This window comes from Moschus berezovskii, chromosome 8 (genome assembly GCF_049115385.1).
Source record: "Moschus berezovskii isolate FMDL1 chromosome 8, NW_MosBer_1.0, whole genome shotgun sequence".
Classification (NCBI taxonomy): Eukaryota; Metazoa; Chordata; class Mammalia; order Artiodactyla; family Moschidae; genus Moschus; species Moschus berezovskii.
In genome coordinates, this window is record NC_142467.1 from 54705480 (window position 1) to 54725030 (window position 19551).

General features: G+C 42.2%; 1 protein-coding gene across 3 annotated transcripts in view; it reads left to right on the plus strand.

The window, feature by feature from the left end:
• PRELID2 (PRELI domain containing 2) overlaps positions 1–19551 on the plus strand; it is a 98048-nt gene that overhangs the window by 23583 nt on the left and 54914 nt on the right. For 2 of the 3 annotated variants that reach the window (XM_055429930.2, XM_088838584.1), the window contains exon 4: positions 871–1031. In XM_055429930.2, coding sequence (XP_055285905.1) covers positions 871–1031 — 161 coding nt within the window. Of the gene's footprint in view, positions 1–870; positions 1032–10572; positions 11253–19551 lie in introns of those variants that run through there. The other variant, XM_088838585.1, reaches the window with a different exon arrangement.

The window sequence follows — 19551 nt, forward strand, 5'->3', positions numbered from 1 at the left end:
GAATAAGAGGAGAACGTCTTGATGCACATTTTAAAACATGTTTCATGTGATCTTTTCAACCCGAAGTGATTGTGTGTGTGCTGTAAAACCCAAGGCTCCTGCCAGGTAGCTTGCAAATTGTTTAGCTGTGCTGTATATAGAAAACATGGCAGCTCCATCACTTTCTAAACATGGATGAAGACTGTCACTTTCTTCTTGGAAAGAAGGCAGATATGACAGGGAAAATGAACTTTCTTTTATTTTCCAGATAGTATATTGTAGTATATGCAGCAAATTATGGCTGGCTTTTTTCACAGAGTGTGTACCCTCCCTTTGCCCTATATACACGCTTTGAATCTATTATTTAAAAAGCATTCAACTTTGTCTTGTATCTCTATTCTTAAATAATTTAAGGACACCTCTGACTTGTACGATTCTGCCTTTGTAGTTTTCCATGTTTCCTCCACCCAGGAAAGCATACATTTCTAGATATTGGACAGAGTTTAAAATGAAGAAAATATTTTATCCTGCATGTGAGTCCATAAGTGAGCCCAGTTAGAATCCGTCAATTTAAGAAGGCCATAACCAGCCCTAGAGGAGACATGAGGGAGGCTGATAATTTGCTTAGTGTTTAGCAGTTAGGGAAATTGGGCCAGAGACTGTACAGCCTGCATAAATTCTAGGCCATTTGCATGTCCTAACCCGCCTTTAGTAAGGTCATTGTATGTTTGGTTATCAGGGACTTACAGCCTTTGGTGAACCAGCATCCATATATCAGGATCGCTTGTCCTCTTAATTCCCCAAGATTGGAAGCAACTCTGGACAGAGTCTTTATATATTAATAGCTTGCTCTTCCTGAATTCAGAAAGCCGTTCTCCCTCTTTTGGACAGGTGAACATTTTAAAGGTACCTAATATCCAGTTAGAAGAGGAATCATGGTTCAATCCTCAGGAAAGGAACATGGCTATAAGGAGTCACTGCCTTACATGGACACAATATGCATCCATGAAAGAAGAGTCTGTCTTCAGGGAAAGTATGGAAAATCCAAATTGGTAAGATCACCTCTGTGTGTGTGTGTGTGTGTGTGTGTGCAGTGCGCACGCACGTGTGCGTTTGTGTGTGTGTGTGCGTTTGTGTGTGTATAGGTAGGGTGCAGGGAAGCACAAATGAGCACACTTATTAGAAAGCTATGATTTTATTCTTACAACCTCTGCTTAAAACTCACATAAATTATATAGTATTGACTTTTAATCACACGAGTAATCAATAAATAGATTTCCCTTTGGGGGGGAAAAAGCTCAACTCCTTTCTGATTGTCCTGTCTAATCCTGGTGCCCTTTTGCCTTCTCCAGAGGAAGTGAATGTTTTCAATGCATTGAGTATTCTTCTAGACCCTTAAGAGATAGCTTTAGATACACATAAAACCTGTATAATATAGTTTTGTTTATCCTTTTTACATACATGCGTTCATTCTGTTCAAATCACTGTGCACTTATCTTTTTCATTTTGTAGAATGTTTCTAAGCCTTATCCATTTGACGTCTGTGAAATCTAGATTTTTCCTTTGAACTGTTGCATATTGTTCAATCCTATCATTGTACTACCTTCTCTTTAGCTTTTTTCCTTTTTGACAGATGTTCAGATGATTTCTAATTACTCTTGATTATAAGCAGTGCTACTCTTCATTATAAACAGTACTATAATATTTGTGAAGTGTATGATCCTTGAATATGCTATATGTCAATGTTTCTCTGAAGGAAAATTGATTTATTTATTGAAATATAGTTGACATACAGTATTATGTTAAAGGAGAATTTTTAATTTTCAGGTTTATTGAGTTATTATTTATAAACAATGAAGTTCTTAGCATATAGTTCAATGAGTTTTGGCAAACACACACATATATATACAGTCACACACATATATAGTTATGTAACCACTGTCACAGTCAAGCTTCAGGTAGATTTTAAAGAGGTATATGCCAGGATAATTTGATGGGGACAGAGTATTCTTGCACAACTAGATATCCACCTTCAAAAGAATGAAGATGGACCTCTACCTCATGTGAAATACAAAGTTAACTCAAAATGGATCAAAGACCTAAATCAAAGAGTTACCACTATAAAACTGAGGAAAAAAGCATAGGGGTAAATCTTTGTGATCTTGAATTAGACAATCGTTTTTTAGTATGGCACCAAAAGCCCAAGCAACAAAAGAAAAAAAAAAATGGTAAAGTTGACTTCATCAAAATTAGAAACTTTTCTGCTTCAAAGGACACCAAGAAGGTTGAAAGGACAGTCCAGAGAATGGGAGAAAGTATTTGCAAAATCTGATAAGGGTTTCAGTTCAGTTCGTATGCAGAATATATAAAGGACTATTATAATTCACTAATAAAAAGACAACTCACTTAATAAATGGCTAAGACATTTGAGTAGATATTTATCCAAAAAGGTATACAGATGGCCAATAAGCATATGAAAAGATATTCAGCATCTTTAGTGTTTAGGAAAATGCAAATTAAAACCACAGCGAGATACCATTTTGAGCCTACTACGAGGGCTATGATAAAAAAGACACAATAACAAGTGCTGGAAAGGATGTAAAGAAACTGGAACCCACACACACTGTTGAAAGGAATGTCAATGGTGTAGCCACTGTGGCAGATGGTTTTCCAGTGCCTCAAACAGTTAAACAGTTATCACTTGACCCAGCAGTTCTGCACTGTATTGTACACAAAGACTTGCAGGAATGTTCACAGCACCATTATTCCTAATAGGCAGAATGTAGAAACAAGTCAAACGTCCACCATCTGATGAATATATAACCAAAAATGGTATATCCATACAGTGGAATATTATTCAGTCATAAAAAGAAATGGAGTAATGATTCATGTTACATGGGTAAAGTTTGAACACACTATTTTCAGTGAAAGAAGCCAGTTACAAAAGGCCATATATTGTTTCAGTCAGTTTATTTTAAACGTCCGCAACAGGCACATTCATAGGGACAGAAAATAAATTTAGTGTTTGCCATAGGCAAGGAGGACAGGAGATGGAATTTTTTTGTGGGATGATAAAAATATTCTGGAACTAGTGTTGATGATTGCGTAACTCTTGAGTATACTAAAACCACTGAACTATATAACTTAAAATGGTACATTATGGTGTATTATTCCTCAATAACAGAAAGTTATGTGACGGGTTTTCAGGGTATGCATATTTTAGGTTTATATAGATTCTGTCACCAGTATGGTTTTTAAAAAATATTTATTTGGCTGAGCTGGGTTTTGGTTGCAGAGTCTTTGTTGAGTTGTGAGGACTCTAGTTGTGACACACAGGCTTAGTTTCCCTGTGGCATGTGGAGTCCTAGTTCCTTGACCTGAGTTTGAACCTGCATCACCTGCATTGCAAAGTGGGTTCTTAACTACTGGACCACAGGAGAAGTTCCTATGACCAATATGTTAATGTATTAGTTTACACTCACATCAACAGCACATGGAAGCTCATTTCCTATAACATTGCCAGGACTTAACATACTTTTTTATTTTTTGCCAGTATAATGGGTGAGAAATGATTAATTCCTTTGAAGTGGGTTTATAAACAAAAACAAATTATACCAAGCACCAAATGTTAATAGTGATTATTGCTGTGAACTGATTTCAGAGGATAATTTACTGCATGTTTTACTATTCCGTATGGTTTGAGTTTTATTATTCACCTATCATTTTAAGGCAAATAAAGTCTCCAAACCCAAATAACTAAAAAACAGAAGTCTAAGATCCATCCAGAACCCCATCACTTGTGCGCATCATTTCTGCTCCCCATAATTTTGGTCCTATAGTGACAATTCTAGAATGCTCCAGCAGCACGCTGAATGCCAAGTCTTATTAGCATCTCAGGTGGGTTTACTCTGAACCACCCACTAGCTTTTTTTTTTTTTTCCTGTCAGTCTCCCTCATGCCAAGAACTTCACACAAGTCATAGATGTTGGAATAGAGCTCCTCCACCTTTTTTTTTTTTTTGGTAGAAGTAGTAAAAGGACAGAGTTCGCTGATTTTATGTAAAAAATACAGAAGTCTTTCATTTCATATATTAGTACCTCATTTCAGCCTCATTTTATCAGCTCTCTGGGTTATTGAGTCTGAAAAACTACTAAAGCTTCATCAGTTCTTTTTTAAAATGAAAATTGGCCCACATAATCCAGGGAGAACATCCTTCAGGACCTTTTTCCTTTGTGTTTTTAAAAATTGTTTTTTTTTTTTTTTAAATAGTCTGATTCTGGAAAAAATGATACATGTATCTTGTAAAAAATACTAAGCAATTCAAGAGAAAAAGAAGCAGTTTTCATTATCTAACAGTTGTGCCTACTTGCATAGTTTTCTTTGTCCAATCCTAATTGGCATTTAGATTGTTTCTGAATTTTTTGCTGTTGTAAACAGTGGTGTGATGAAATTACTTTGTTGTTTACTTGCTAAGTTTTGTCCAACTCTTTGCAACCTTATGGACTGTAGCCTGCCAGGCTCCTCTGTCTATGGCATTTCCAGGCGAGAATACTGGAATTAGTTACCATTTCCTCCTACAGGGGATCTTCCTGACCCAGGGATCGAACCTGAGTTGAGTCTCCTGCATCTTCTGCATTGCAGGCAGATTTTTTTTTTTTTTTTTAACCACTGAGCCACCTAGGAAGCCCTGATGAATTCATTGTAGTTACATGTTTCCTCACTTACTCAATGACCTTTTAGAGTAGATGGAGCAAGTGGGATTTCTGGGTCAAAGGTTATGTACATTTTATATTTTGATACATATTATCAGATTCCTCTCTAAAAAAACTTTGGCCAACTACACTTTCTCCTTTGTTTTTTTATGTTCTTGTCCTCTGCAGAACACTCTCTTTTTGGTTACTGACACAGCAGCCAGTATTTACTGACTCTCACTATGTCAAGGTCAGAGCTAGATCCTTCGCCTATAGTGTTTTGAAGCTCAGGTTACTAACCTACCCAAAGTGATAGCATCACTAAGTCACTGAGGTAAGATATGACCCCAAGTGGTGAGGCAGGAATATGGACAATTATAAAAGGATGGACTTAATTTCAAATTGTAGGTTGCTTTAGGTTCCAGGGTGTGGAGAATGGGTTTTGTTCCTTTGGCAACAAGTGGTCACACAAAGCTTTCCGAGCAGGGGACGGTGTGATGCGAGCTGTGATCCAGGCTCTGGGAAACTTACATTTTCTTTAGGTCTTGATGTGGATTTAGAAGGGTATTTTCGGCAGACATTCTGAATGACTGGATAATCTTGAGGGGGGGACATCAAAGAAAGAAGGACCCACTATTCCATTCCCGTCCTGGGCAGAGAGTGTGAGTAGTGACTAGTCAATGTGCCCAGAGGATGCAATATGGACAGTCCTTTTATAAAGAAAAAAAGAGGCTGTCACGGTGCTAAGTCTAAAATTAGACCTTCAAGCTGTGTGTTAGGTAGCAGGTGTGGGTGTGTGATGGGAAACCAGATGTCACTTTGTCCTGTGCATGGCCTGTCGGCTCAATTCAGAGATGGCCCACAGTGAGTCTCCCGTAGACTCTGGCTAAGCCTTGCTCCGTGTCTTTTTACATAAATCCAGTTTTGGCCTCCTGCTGATGTCTCTGCAGTTGGCATCTTCTGGGGCAAGAGCTCTGTCGGTCTTTCCCTGTCTGTGTATTTACACAGACCCACAACTGGGTGTTTCTAATATGCTTTCTTCCTTTGTTAACTTTGTAAGACATTTTCTTCCTGCAGTTTTTATGGAATGGAATTGGCATCCTTTCCAGAGCCTGGAGTGATGTGATATTTTGCATTCATCTCAGGTTTTCCAGAGTCCAGCTTAGCACTGCATGCCTCAGAGATGTCCTCTTATACTTACTCTCTACGTATTCCGTCCCCTCTTCTAATCAGGCTGCCTTCCACAGTAAATTACAGACACCCTGACTCACCCAGCCATCACTTATATACACTTGTTATATGCCAGGCACTGTTTTAAGTACTTGATGTATGTATGTATTTATGAATTTATATATGTAAATTCATTTAATCCTCAGAGAAACTCCATGAGGTTAGAACTATTCTTATCCCCCTTTACAGCCTGAGGCTTAGAGAAGTTAAGTAATTTATACTAGCTAATATGACCAGTAAGTGTCAGAATCAGCTTCAAATCCAGGCTCTCAAATTTATGCTGCTGACAATGACACTAGCCTTCCTCTCAGTAAGGAGCTCTGTTATCTCGTAACCAGGTGAGCTGCAGTTTCATAGTTGTTCTTTGGGCTCCACCTTTCCCTGTATATCTAACTTTTTTCCAAGTTGGGTTTGCTCTTAGCTGCCAGAAGAAACTAGGGTAGCACACTTATTTGTCCTCATTTAAGTGAGAGAAAGAGACCTGTGAGTGCAAGAGAACCCATCCCAACCGTGGTGAAAAAGGCCTTTCTCTGAGTCTCTGAGTCAGCCTCGGTCACCTGCTCCCTCCCGGACCAATAAGAGTGGTCAGAGGCTGATACGGGCTGACTGGCCCTCATCAATCAGCATCTGCCCCTAGAGCTGCAGTGTGGGTGTCGGGGAGCGGGTGTCCCCTTCCCTCTGAAACACATGAGCTGCACAGAAGACGGAGGGGTGCCTGCACACACACCCCCGGAGTGTGGTAAGCAAGACCATGGCACACCTTTTTTCCTCTTCACATTTCCTCTTCCACATGGTACCCATTGTCTCCGTTATGCTTTGGGAAGTTATGGAAACTTACTTCAGCAAGTGAATACAGAGGTAGCTCTGTACCAGTCATCAGGCTTCCCAAGAGACAGGAACCAGGAGCTGGAAAGCAAGTCCTAGGGCACCCTCACAGCCTCTCATCTTTCTATACCTGGCTCCTTTGTTCATACTATAGATCTGCTTCATTGCACAACCAGCCTGGCTCCTCCAGGCCTGTGCAGGGTCTTTCCTGTCCTGTGTCACAGTAAATGACTAGATTCTGGGGTTAGAAACAACCTTGGAAACAACCTTGGAAATATATGTTCTTGCAAAATGTACTTCACTGCTCTAAGCCTCAGTTTCTTCATCTGTATGTTGGGGATACTATCCTTATCTCAGAGGGCTGTTGTGAGGATCAAATGAGATTATACACACAGAGAGCTTAGAGCAGTGCTTGCCTGTGAAAGTGAAGTGAAAGTGTTACTTGCTGAGTCATGTCTGACTCTTTGTGACCCCATGGACTGTAGCCCTCTGGGCTTCTCTGTCTGAGAGATTTTTCAGGCAAGAATACTAGAGTGGGTCTTCGTTCTGGCATGAGGACTCCAGAGCACACACTCAGTAGCCCCACAGCATGTGGGATCTTAGTTCTCTGATCAGGGATGGAACCTGCATCTACATTGAAGGCAGATTCTTTACCACTGGACCACCAGGAAAGTTCCTCCAGGCAATAATCCTGGAGTGGGTTGCCATTTCCTCCTCCAGGGGATCTTCCTGACCCAGGGATTCAACCTGTGTCTCCTGCATTGCAAGCTGATTCTTTACCGTCTGAGACACCAGGGAAATCCGTGCCTGCCCATAATGGTCAATAAATATTAGTGCTCAACATCATGACTTTTATTGCTGCTATTATCCTCATCTTCTTAAAAATTCATGTAACTTTTGATTCTAATCCTGGGTGTGTACTGTTTTAATGTTGAAACATAATGGTTGTTTCCCATTATGTTTCGGGGAGGTATTCCATGTTGTGATTTTGCATTCTGCAGGCTCACCGTCTCTGGGGCTATAAGTCCCTCAGTTCGACAGTCATGGGAGTAGGAACCCTTCTCTTTTAGCTCCAGCGTGAGATTGAAGCACTGAAGGGCATAACATGCAGGGGTCAGTGTAGGTGTTTGTACGTGTGTGTGCATTCTCTGTCACTTCACTCATGTCCAACTCTTTGTAACCCTGTGGATTGCAACCCACCAGGCTCCTCTGTCCATGGGATTCTCCAGGCAAGAATACTGGAGTAAGTTGCCATGCCCTCCTCCAGGGGATCTTCCTGACCCAGGGATCAAACCTGTGTCCTCTGTGTCACCTGCATTGCAGGCAGATTCTTTATCCACTGAGCCACCTGGGAAGCCCACAGGCGTTTAACTTGGACTGAATTGCCCTGGATTTTGGGTTCTCTTCTTGGCTTACGCTGTGACCCCACCTGCTGTAGATCCAAGGCCGCATGGTGCTCTAAGGAACTGCCCGGATTTTCAGAGTCAGAGATGCTGGGGCAATGCACTGCACAGCTTGTGACACTTGGGCCATATTAGAGAATAGAAAAATGAATCCACCCAAGATAAAAAATATTAAAAGTCAAATTTTTTGGGAATGTACTTTATTATATAGAGTAGGATACAGGCATTTACTGGCTTCCCAGGTGTCACTAGTGGTAAGGAACCCACCTGCCAATGTAGGAGACATGAGAGATGTGAATTTGATCCCTGGGTCGGGACGATCCCATGGAGGAGGGTGTGGCTGCCCACTCTAGTATTCTTATGGAGAATGCCATGGACAGAAGATCCTGGTGGACTATATAGTCCATAGGGTTGCAAAAGAGTTGGATATGACTGAAGTGACCTAGCAAGCAGGCACAGGCATTTATTTACTCTTGGAAGTGGAGAATGGAGTGTTTTGTTTTAGATTTTTTTTAACTTAAAATTTTATTGGCGTATAATTGCTTTGCAGTGCTGTACAGTTTCTGCTGTACAGGAAAGTGAATCAGCTGTACATATACATTGATCCCTCTGTTTTGTATTTCCGTCGCTTTTAGAAGACCACAGAGCACTGAGTAGCATTCCATGTGCTATACAGTAGGTCCTTATTCGTTAGCTGTTTTATACGTGGTAGTGTGTCTGTTTCAACCCCAATTCACCCCACCCTTTCTTTCACCTCCTTGGTGTCCATTACTGTACCATTTTTCTAGATTCCACATATATGCGTTAATATACACTATTTGTTTTTCTCTTTCTGACTTACTTAACTCTGTATGATTTTTCAGAATGAAAAGTCGTGGTTTCTGTCCTCTGAAACCTTCCATTCCAGGATAAACATTAATTTCATGCTAACTTGTGTTTGCTTCTAGACTTTAAAAGGTACTTCTGTCAGTTTCTGGTTCTTATTATTAACAGATTTTTATTGTACCATGTGGAAATGTAATTGATATGCACAAGATTTGGTTTTAATAACATTTACTTTATCCAAGTAATGTAATTCTAAAAGAATCATCTTGTAAAACTGTTTTCTTGGGCTTTGCCCTTTCAGCATAATTGTGTGTGTTGGGTGGTAAATAAAAAGTTCCTGTTATCGTGAAGCAGAATTTAAGTTATCATGGTCAGTGGAGACTCCTGCTGTTCATGATAGTATAGAGTGGGGTTTCTTTTGCTTTTGAGTGACAAGACCATAATCCCATACTCAGCATCAAGCATCGTGATGGCCCATGTCTTCACCTGTCCATGTCTAAGAACTTTGGCTTATCCACTGATGCTTGCAAACCTTATTTCTGAGATACGGAGATTTCAGCCTAGTAGCCTGTCTATTAATAACATTGGTTATGTTGACTCACCATTTGTAAAATATCCAAAATGTCCCTGCTGGAATATAGTAAAAGAACCAAAAAAGCCCAAATCAAAACTTTAAACACAGATTAAATGACTGAGATGAGTAACTGTTCTTAGTTCAGTAAGCTTTTGTTACTATTGAAGTTACTCTTCATGCTGTTAAATAAGGTATATAACATTTTTACTTTTTAAGTTTCTGGATTAAAACATCCCAAGTCTCAAGTATTCATTTGGTGATTCACAAATAGTATAATTAATTTGCATGTTTCTAGGGAGTAATTGTTGGGCATTTCTTGTTGTGTATCTATTTTTTCCCTACTCCGATGTATTTTTTCCCCCCAGGAGAAAATTTGACAGGTTACTTCCTTGTGTTTGTTTGACAGTGGCCTTTTAGTTGACCTCCAAACTTGTTTTCACTGAAATATATTAAAATATTCTGATTTTGTTAACTTTACTTAGGAATTATTTCTAAGCCTTGATTGTGATGATAAAGGGCTTGAGGGTGTTGTTATCTAATAAACAATAAAACAAAAAAACCCACTGTATTCATGCCCCCAAACAAGATGCCTCTGATTATATTGACCTTAATTTCCCGTGTATCAGTGAGTGAGGAGACAATTAGCAGAATAAGCTGCTAGTTATTGAACATGGAAAACCAAGGCCTTTTCTGTAAATATAGCATCTGGGCAGGAGCCTTATTTTTCACTCAGTAAGAGTCCCCTGCAATAGATGTAATTGTCATCAATATAATCAGGGCCTTCTCTGCTTTCCCATCCTGCTGAACCCCCACCTCTGGCACAGTGCAGGGCTCACAGAGATGGCTCTGTGGCCATTTGTTGAATGAATGCCAGATAATCCTTCTTATAAGCTGAAAAGGGGACATGACAGGAGCAAAAAGGGCACTGGCAGGAGGGGCACGTGCAGATCAGGGAAGCCTGAAAGGGTTTGTGGGGAAATTTGGTGTAGAGGGAATCTTGAACCCAATAATACAGAATACTTCTCTTCCTCTTTTTCCTGCTTAGTCATTTACTTGCTGTTGGACTCCAGGAAGAGGACTCAAGCTGGCCTGAGCTCCCTTACAAGAGTGAATGAAAGTCACTCAGTTATGTCCGACTCTTTGCAACCCCATGGACTATACAGTCCATGCAATTCTCCAGGCCAGAATACTGGCGTGGGTAGCCTTTCCCTTCTCCAGGAGATCTTCCCAACCCAAGGATCGAACCCAGGTCTCCTGCATTGAAGGCGATTCTTTACCAGCTGAGCCAACAGGGAAGCCTTCACAAGAGTAGTGTGGAGATTTAATAAGATAATAAATGGGAATGCTCTCCACTTGGAGAGCATAAAGCACTAGATAATGTAGGTTGTAATGGTGAATAAATGCTGTTCTCAGAGTGGTGGTGTCTTAAAGGTACTAACTTTGACAAGTGCAGTAAGCTGTTTTATTGAACGTGGAGGTGATGACCGAACTGGAAACAATGGTGTTTAGCCAGGAGAGCATTTTGTGCCATTTACAAGTAAGGGCTTTTGAAATATCTTCAGTTCAGTTCAGTTCAGTTCAGTCGCTCAGTCGTGTCTGTCTCTTTGCAACCCCATGAATCACAGCACGCCAGGCCTCCCTGTCCATCACCAACTCCCGGAGTTCACTCAGATTCATGTCCATCGAGTTGGTGATGCCATCCAGCCATCTCACTCTCTGTCGTCCCCTTCTCCTCCCACCCCCAATCCTTCCCAGCATCAGAGTCTTTTCCAGTGAGTCAACTCGTCGCATGAGGTGGCCAAAGTATTGCAGTTTCAGCTTTAGCATCAGTCCTTCCAATGAACACCCAGGATTGATCTCCTTTACAATGGACTGGTTGGATCTCCTTGCAGTCCAAGTGACTCTCAAGAGTGTTCTCCAGCACCACAGTTCAAAAGCATCAATTCTTCGGTGATCAGCTTTCTTCACAGTCCAACTCTCACATCCATACATGACCACGGGAAAAACCATAGCCTTGACTAGATGGACCTTTGTTGGCAAAGTAATGTCTCTGCTTTTTAATATGCTATCTAGGTTGGTCATAACTTTCCTTCCAAGGAGCAAGCGTCTTTTAATTTCATGGCTGCAGTCAGCATCTGCCGTGATTTTGGAGCCCCCCAAAATAAAGTCTGACACTGTTTCCACTGTTTTCCCATCTATTTCCCATGAAGTGATAGGACCAGATGCCATGATCTTTGTTTTCTGAATGTTGAACTTCAAGCCAAACTTTTCATTCTCCTCTTTCACTTTCATCAAGAGGCTTTTTAGTTCCTCTTCACTTTCTGCCATAAGGGTGGTGTCATCTGCATATCTGAGGTTACTGAATTTCTCCCAGCAATCTTGATTCCAGCCTGTGCTTCTTCCAGCCCAGCGTTCCTCATGATGTACTCTGCATATACGTTAAATAAGCAGGGTGACAATATACAACCTTGACGTACTACTTTTCCTATTTGGAACCAGTCTGTTGTTCCATGTCCAGTTCTAACTGTTGCTTCCTGACCTGCATACAGGTTTCTCAAGAGGCAGGTCAAGTGGTCTGGTATTCCCAACTCTTTCAGAATATCTTAGTGAATGTCTATTGATTATCTTTCCTCCCCTCCTCCTTTGCCCTTTGGTTTTGTGTTGTATATTAGTGCAGCATTGAGGGGATTCATTGTGGTGATTCTTGTTTGGTCGGCCTGGGCTGGCTCCTGGGAATTAATGTATTTAATGTTTTCCAGGTAAGTCTGTGGGGCCTCTAGATTTAAGAACCCGTAATAGTGAGTCAGTGTCCTGTGGTTCCAGTGGAAAGCAGACATACAGCTGGCACTCCTTTTGCAACTCTGTTTTCTGCAGAGTTCCTGTTAATCTTGTAAAGCAGGACCAGTTGATAATCTGGCTCTCCAGCAGACAGTAAACACTTCTTGGCAGAAACACCCTGTTGAAAAGTTTAGCGAAATTTGAATGAACTCCTCTGGAATCTCTTATGGAACAGAGATGCCAGTTTAATTTCATTCCTCCTCCCTCCTTCCCATCCCTCCTCCCTCCTTCCCATCCCTCCTCCCTTCCTTCATCTCTTTCTCTTCTTTTTATCTTTATCCCTTTCCTTCCTTCCCCTTCCTTTCTTTCTTCCTTTTCCTTCCTTCATTCTTCTCTAGTAAATAAAACGTTTGGGTGTTGAAAATTACAGCATTTTATTAATATCAACCAAGAATTGATGCCATGCAGAACAACCTAAAGGTCTTTTGGGGCTGTAGCCAGGAACCTGATGACAGTCCACCCGGTAGACTTTAGGGATCAGCAGTTTCTTCTTTTCCCATTACTCTGGAGCATTCTGTGGTAGGAGAATACTGTAGTTGCTGTAATTCATTTACTTATTCTGCAGAACAAATGATTTTTACAGACATGTAACATGCTGTACATGGTATTCTGACCTTTACATTAATTTAACATTACCTTTGGGACTGTCTTTCCTTATTAAATGTGTCACTTTAAAAGGATTTTTTAAAATGGCCGTTCAGTTTATTTATTGGATAAAATTATTCTAATGTGTTTAATTATTGGGAATTGTATTATTTGCTCTTATAGATAGTCATGTGATGAGAATCTTGGTAGGCTGGTCTATACCCTCATCTAAGATTTTTTTGCTCAAAGCCCATTGTTAGAGTTAGATATTATGGGTCCAAAGGTTTACATATGTTTGAGGGTTTTATTAGGTATTGCTAAACTAAAGTATGTATGCCTAAGCATCTCGGAAAACTTCCCAGAGACTTGGCAGTGCTGTACAGACCAACATTTGAAGTGGGATCAGGAACAGCTACATAATTCGCAGGAGCCAGTGCAAAATGAAAAGGCAGAGTCCCCTGTTAAAAAATGTGTATCCTCTTTTTGAGTTAACTCTGAAACAGTGACAGTGGCACATTCAGCTAAATGTGTAGCCCTTCTGATGGCGGAGGACTGTGCCACCCTGTAGAGCACACACCCTTGAAGCCTGAATGGGATGCACGCGATGGTGGGCCCAGTATACCAAAACAAGCCTCCAGTTGGACCAGTCCACAGACTTGTATATTGTCAGGCTTTGCCCATCACTCAGGATGCCAGTGAACTTGCACTGAATAGGCACTTTCCTAGATCGCTCGATTGTGGGAAGGGATGTGGGAACAGATGTTAAATGTGTGGATTCAAAAAGTGGCCATGTACTTACTTTTGTGTTACCTTAGCCAGTTCGTCTCTCTGAGCCTCAGTGTTTTCGACTGTAAAATGGGGTTAATATTATCTATGTCCTAAGATAGATGGTGAGAATGCAAAGACATGTGTATCGAAGTTTTAATACAGTGCTTCTCCACAGCAGGCTATTAATAAGATAGATTGTGAAAATTAATGCTGTATTTTAAGAGGCTGAGCCACCCTGCCCTGTAATATATACCCGCTCCTGCTCCTGAGATGCACTGTTACTTACTCCCTGCTGCTGCTCATGGCTAATCACTTAGATAGCAACCCATTGGTTCCTGCTGCTGCTAAGTCACTTCAGTTGTGTCCGACTCTGTGTGACCCCATAGATGGAAGCCCACCAGGCTCCCCTGTCCCTGGGATTCTCCAGGCAAGAACACTGGAGTGGGTTGCCATTTCCTTCTCCAATGTGTGAAAGTGAAAAGTGAAAGTGAAGTCGCTCAGTCGTGTCCGACCCCTAGCGACCCCACGGACTGCAGCCCACCAGGCTCCTCCATCCATGGGATTCTGCAGGCAAGAGTACTGGAGTGGCTTGCCATTGCCTTCTCTGCATTGGTTCCTAGAACAGATTAAAAGAGAGCAGCTCAGGGGGAAGGACTTTAGGAGTGGAGGTTATAGAGGCCAGCAGACTCTTTGGTCTCTGTTACCGCTGGGCTGGCATTTGATATGCAGCAGCAGCATGGGATGGAGAAGGCAATGGCACCCCACTCCAGTACTCTTGCCTGGAAAATCCCATAGATGGAGGAGCCTGGTAGGCTGCAGTCCGTGGGGTTGCTAAGGGTCGGACACAACTGAGCACCTTCACTTTCATTTTTCACTTTCACGCATTGGAGAAGGAAATGGCAACCCACTCCAGTGTTCTTGCCTGGAGAATCCCAGGGACGGGGGAGCCTGGTGGGCTTCCATTTATGGGGTCGCACAGAGTCGGACAAGACTGAAGTGACTTAGCAGCAGCAGCTGCAGCAGCATGGGAGGGCTTCCCTGTGGCTCAGTGGTAAAGAATCTGACCATAACCCGGGGTCGATTCCTGGGTTGAGAAGATTCCCTGGAGGAGGGCATGGCAATCCACTCCAGTATTCTTGCCGGGAGAATTCCGCGAACAGAGGAGCCGGGTAGGCTATAGTCCATAGCGTCACATAGAGTTGGACAGGAATGAAGTGACTCAGCAGCAGCAGCAGCATGGGAGGAAAGGTTGGAAGGATGGAGGGTCTGGAGCTCCGAGGGCCTTGAATGCCAGCACGGAGAGGGAGGGACTCCCTGCCAGGTGGTTTATGAGGATTGAGTGCCACCTAGATGCTAATGGACTGGAAATACTTTGGAGTTTACTGGAGCTGGATTTCTGTTATGGGTATTTACTTTCTAAGACACTGTGCCCCTCTTTCTGCAAAGGTGGTAGAGTTTAATAGCATTATTACTACCAGTGTTAGTGTGATTAACTAACTAACTCGTATCGAATGTTTACCATATTACCTTGAGTATTACCTTACATATTATCTTATTCACCTTTGGGTAGGTATGATTAACAACCTTTGAGTAGGTATGATTAACCCCATTTTATAGAGGAGATGGGGCTTCAGGAACTTACCTACGTGGACGAGTCCCATTCTATGTTAGAGAGGAGATATGAGTCCAAGCCATCTGACTGCAGGAGCCACATGCCTCATCCATGTTCTGTATAAATATATATAAATATACATGTATATATATATATTTAATATATAATTCAAATATAAAATATAAGCAATGTGTATAAAATTATGTGGGTTTGTGGTAAGGTTAAAAGCTGCTTAACACTTATTGAGAACCCTGTAGGTTGAACTGGGGCCCTGAGGAGGCACGATTTTATTGGTGGATTTGGTAAGTCTTTGGGGGGACCACGTGTCCTGGTGTGGTGGAGTGCAGGGCAGTCTCTGCAGCTATGTCGGGCCCAGGGGGTTAGGAGCGCATGGGCAGGCAATCTGACCCTCAGACTCTGCTTGTCCCTTGGGCTACCCCTCTGTGTTGGTTATAGGATGTCAAAAACATCTCACATCTCAGAACTGAGATGTCATCACAGGCATATTCATTGAATCTTTTTTTTTTCCTCATCAAAGACACTTCAATTAAATTCCCATTGTGAAAACAATTAGGCCAGATTTGCTGTACGCAGCCAGTCAGTAACTCAGGGACAAGATCTCATTACGAGTTTTTGCTTTCCTGGAAACAGCCATTTTATGGATTCCTTGTTGGTGGCTGCACACCCTGGGGATTAATTCCTGATCCATATTTCCTCTGAACTGTTTTATTTTCTCCAATTCAGAAGGAACCACATTTTTACATGACCCCAGCCTTTGAGACTGATGGTATAAACTGTCATTCACTGTCACAGAGGAGTTCCAGCCTTTGAGCCGTGTGCTCTCTGTCATGATTCCAGTATGTTCTGTGTAGAATTCTGTTTGCCTGTGGACAGAGCAATAGATGGGACTCAGGTTTGTGCGTGCTTGGTTTCTTAAGTTGTGTTTGTGTCTTTATGACCCCATGGATAGTAGCCCACCAGGGTCCTCAATCCATGGAATTCTCCAGGCAAGAATACTGGAGTGGGTTGCCATTTCCTTCTCCAGTGTGTCTTCCAGACCCAGGGATCCGACCACATCGCCTACATTAGCAGGTGGATTCTGCAACCCACTCCAGTGTTCTTGCCTGGAAAATCCCAGGGATGGCAGAGCCTGGTGGGCTGCTGTCTATGGGGTTGCCCAATGTCGGACGCGACTGAAGCGACTTAGCATAGCATGTGTTTGTCCTATGAGTGAGTGAGCCTCCTTTTTAAGCAAGTTTCCAGATATTGGCCTAGCTTATCTCTTAGCCAGGTAAAGGCTGCCTCCTACTGACAACTACGAGTGAGCTCCTGAGACATTTAGTTCAGTTTCCCTGACCAGAGTGTTGAGATGTATTATAAATCTCTCCTTCTTTTGCTTCTTCCCTACTTCTTCCTTACCCTCCCTCCTTCTCTCCATTCTTCTGTTCCTAATGCATTATTGATGTCCTACCATGTGCTAGTCATTGCAATTGGAAATGATACAATAAAGAAAAAAATGTATATAGGTATTGGGTTGGCCAAAAAGTTCACTTGGATTTTGCCATATCATCATGCAGAAAACCCTGAATGGACTTTTTGACCAACCCAGTCCAACCATTTAGAAATCCGTGGCATTTTTTTTTTTAAAGTTGAAACTGTACATGTCCAGTGACCCAGATATTTGACCACTAGGCAAATAGATGGAAAAGCAGTGGAAATAGTGACATACTTTATTTTCTTGGGCTCCAAAATCACTGTGGACAGTAACTGCAGCCATGAAATTAAAAGAAAATTACTCCTTGGAAGAAAAGCTATGACAAACCTAGACAACATATTAAAAAGCAGAGAGATTTCTTTGCTGACAAAGATCCGTATAGTCAAAGCTATGGTTTTTATAGTAGTCATGTATAGATGTGAGAGTTGGATCATAAAGAAGGCTGAGTACCGAAGAATTGATGCTTTCCAACTGTAGTGTTGGAGAAGACTCCTGACAGTTCCTTGGACTGAAAGGAGATCAAACCAGTCAATCCTAAATAAAATCAGACCCGGCCCTGGGCTGCCCAGGTTTCCAGGTGCTCGGCCTTGAGCTGCTCTAGTTTGTTTAGCTTGGCCTCCAGCTGCTCCCAGTGGGCTGCCCACAGCTGGCGCAGCTGTTTCATGGGAAAGGGGCTCATGTTGTTGAAGGCAATGTGCATCGGCTTCCTGGGGGGAGAGTGGAGTCAGAGTCAGCGGGTGTCCTGGAAGGACTGATACTGAGGCTGAAGCTCAGTCTTTTGGCCATCTGATGTGAGGAGCCAACCCATTGGAAAGGACCCTGATGCTGGGAAAGCTTGAAGGCAGGAGGAGAAAGGAACGACCGAGGCTGAGATGGTTGGATGGCATCACTGGCTCAACAGACATCAGTTTGAGTAAGCTCCAGGAGATGGTTAAGGACAGGGAAGCCTGGCATGTTGTAGTCCATGGAGTCACAAAGTGTCAGACACGACTGAGAGACTGAACCACAGCAAAGACACTCTAGAGACACTTGTGTACATATGTCACTGGATATGTTATAAATGTTTCCTTTACAAAACTCAGACTGAGTCCATATTATATGTCCATCGTTGGGAGAGTGGCTAGATAATCTGGAGTACTTTCAAACAATAGAACAGTATACAGCAGTGAAAACTAACAGCTTCATGTAACAGTATGGGTGCATCTCCACTAAACAAGCAAGTTTTATTCTCTGTGCCTTGGTGAACAGAGACAAGATCAGGAAGTGCTTAGGAAGCTGATGGGGCAGTGTGAATTATGGGGAGCCCATGCTGGAGACATGAACCCCATCGGGAGGCAGTTGTGGTCCTGAAGAGACAGTGCTGTGCTAGACCCAGGCAGTAGCAGCAGCAAGAGAGAGAATGGCATGGACTGTCGAGGGACTTGAGAAGTAAAATAAACACAGTCTGGGGACTGAGTGAATGTTTGGATGGATTGGGAAAAAGAGCCATGTAACCTGTTGCTGGAAACAGTGGAAACAGTGTCAGACTTTATTTTTGGGGGCTCCAAAAAATCACTGCAGATGGTGATTGCAGCCATGAAATTAAAGGATGCTTACTCCTTGGAACCAGTCTGTTGTTCCATGTCCAGTTCTAACTGTTGCTTCCTGACCTGCATACAGGTTTCTCAAGAGGCAGGTCAGGTGGTCTGGGATTCCCATCTCTTTCAGAATGTTCCACAGTTTATTGTGATCCACACAGTCAAAGGCTTTGGCATAGTCAATGAAGCAGAAATAGATGTTTTTCTGGAACTCTCTTGCTTTCTCCATGATCCAGCGGATGTTGGCAATTTGATCTCTGGTGCCTCTGCCTTTTCTAAAACCTGCTTGAACATCTGGGAGTTCACGGTTTACATACTGCTGAAGCCTGGCTTGGAGAATTTTGAGCATGACTTTACTAGCGTGTGAGATGAGTGCAATTGTGCGGTAGTTTGAGCATTCTTTGGCATTGCCTTTCTTTGGGATTGGAATGAAGACTGACCTCTTCCAGTCCTGTGGCCAACGCTGAGTTTTCCAAATTTGCTGGCATATTGAGTGCAGCACTTTCACAGCATCATCTTTCAAGACTTGAAATAGCTCAACTGGAATTCCATCACCTCCACTAGCTTTGCTAGTAGTGATGCTTTCTAAGGCCCACTTGACTTCACATTCCAAGATGTCTGGCTCTAGGTCAGTGATCACGTTATCGTGACTATCTTGGTCGTGAAGATCTTTTTTGTACAGTTCTTCTGTGTATTCCTGCCACCTCTTCTTAATATCTTCTGCTTCTGTTAGGTCCATACCAGACTGGTTCCAAGTAGGAAAAGGTGTACGTCAAGGTTGTATATTGTCACCTTGCTTATTTAACTTATATGCAGAGTACATCATGAGGAATGCTGGGCTGGAAGAAGCACAAGCTGGAATCAAGATTGCTGGGAGAAATTTCAATAACCTCAGATATGCAGATGACACTACCCTTATGGCAGAAAGTGAAGAGGAACTCAAAAGCCTCTTGATGAAAGTGAAAGAGGAGAGTGAAAAGGTTGGCCTGAAGCTCAACATTCGGAAAACAAAGATCATTGCATCCCATCACTTCATGGGAAATAGATGGAAAAACAGTGGAAACAGTGTCAGACTTTATTTTTTTGGGCTCCAAAATCACTGCAGATGCTGATTGCAGCCATGAAATTAAAAGACGCTTGCTCCTTGGA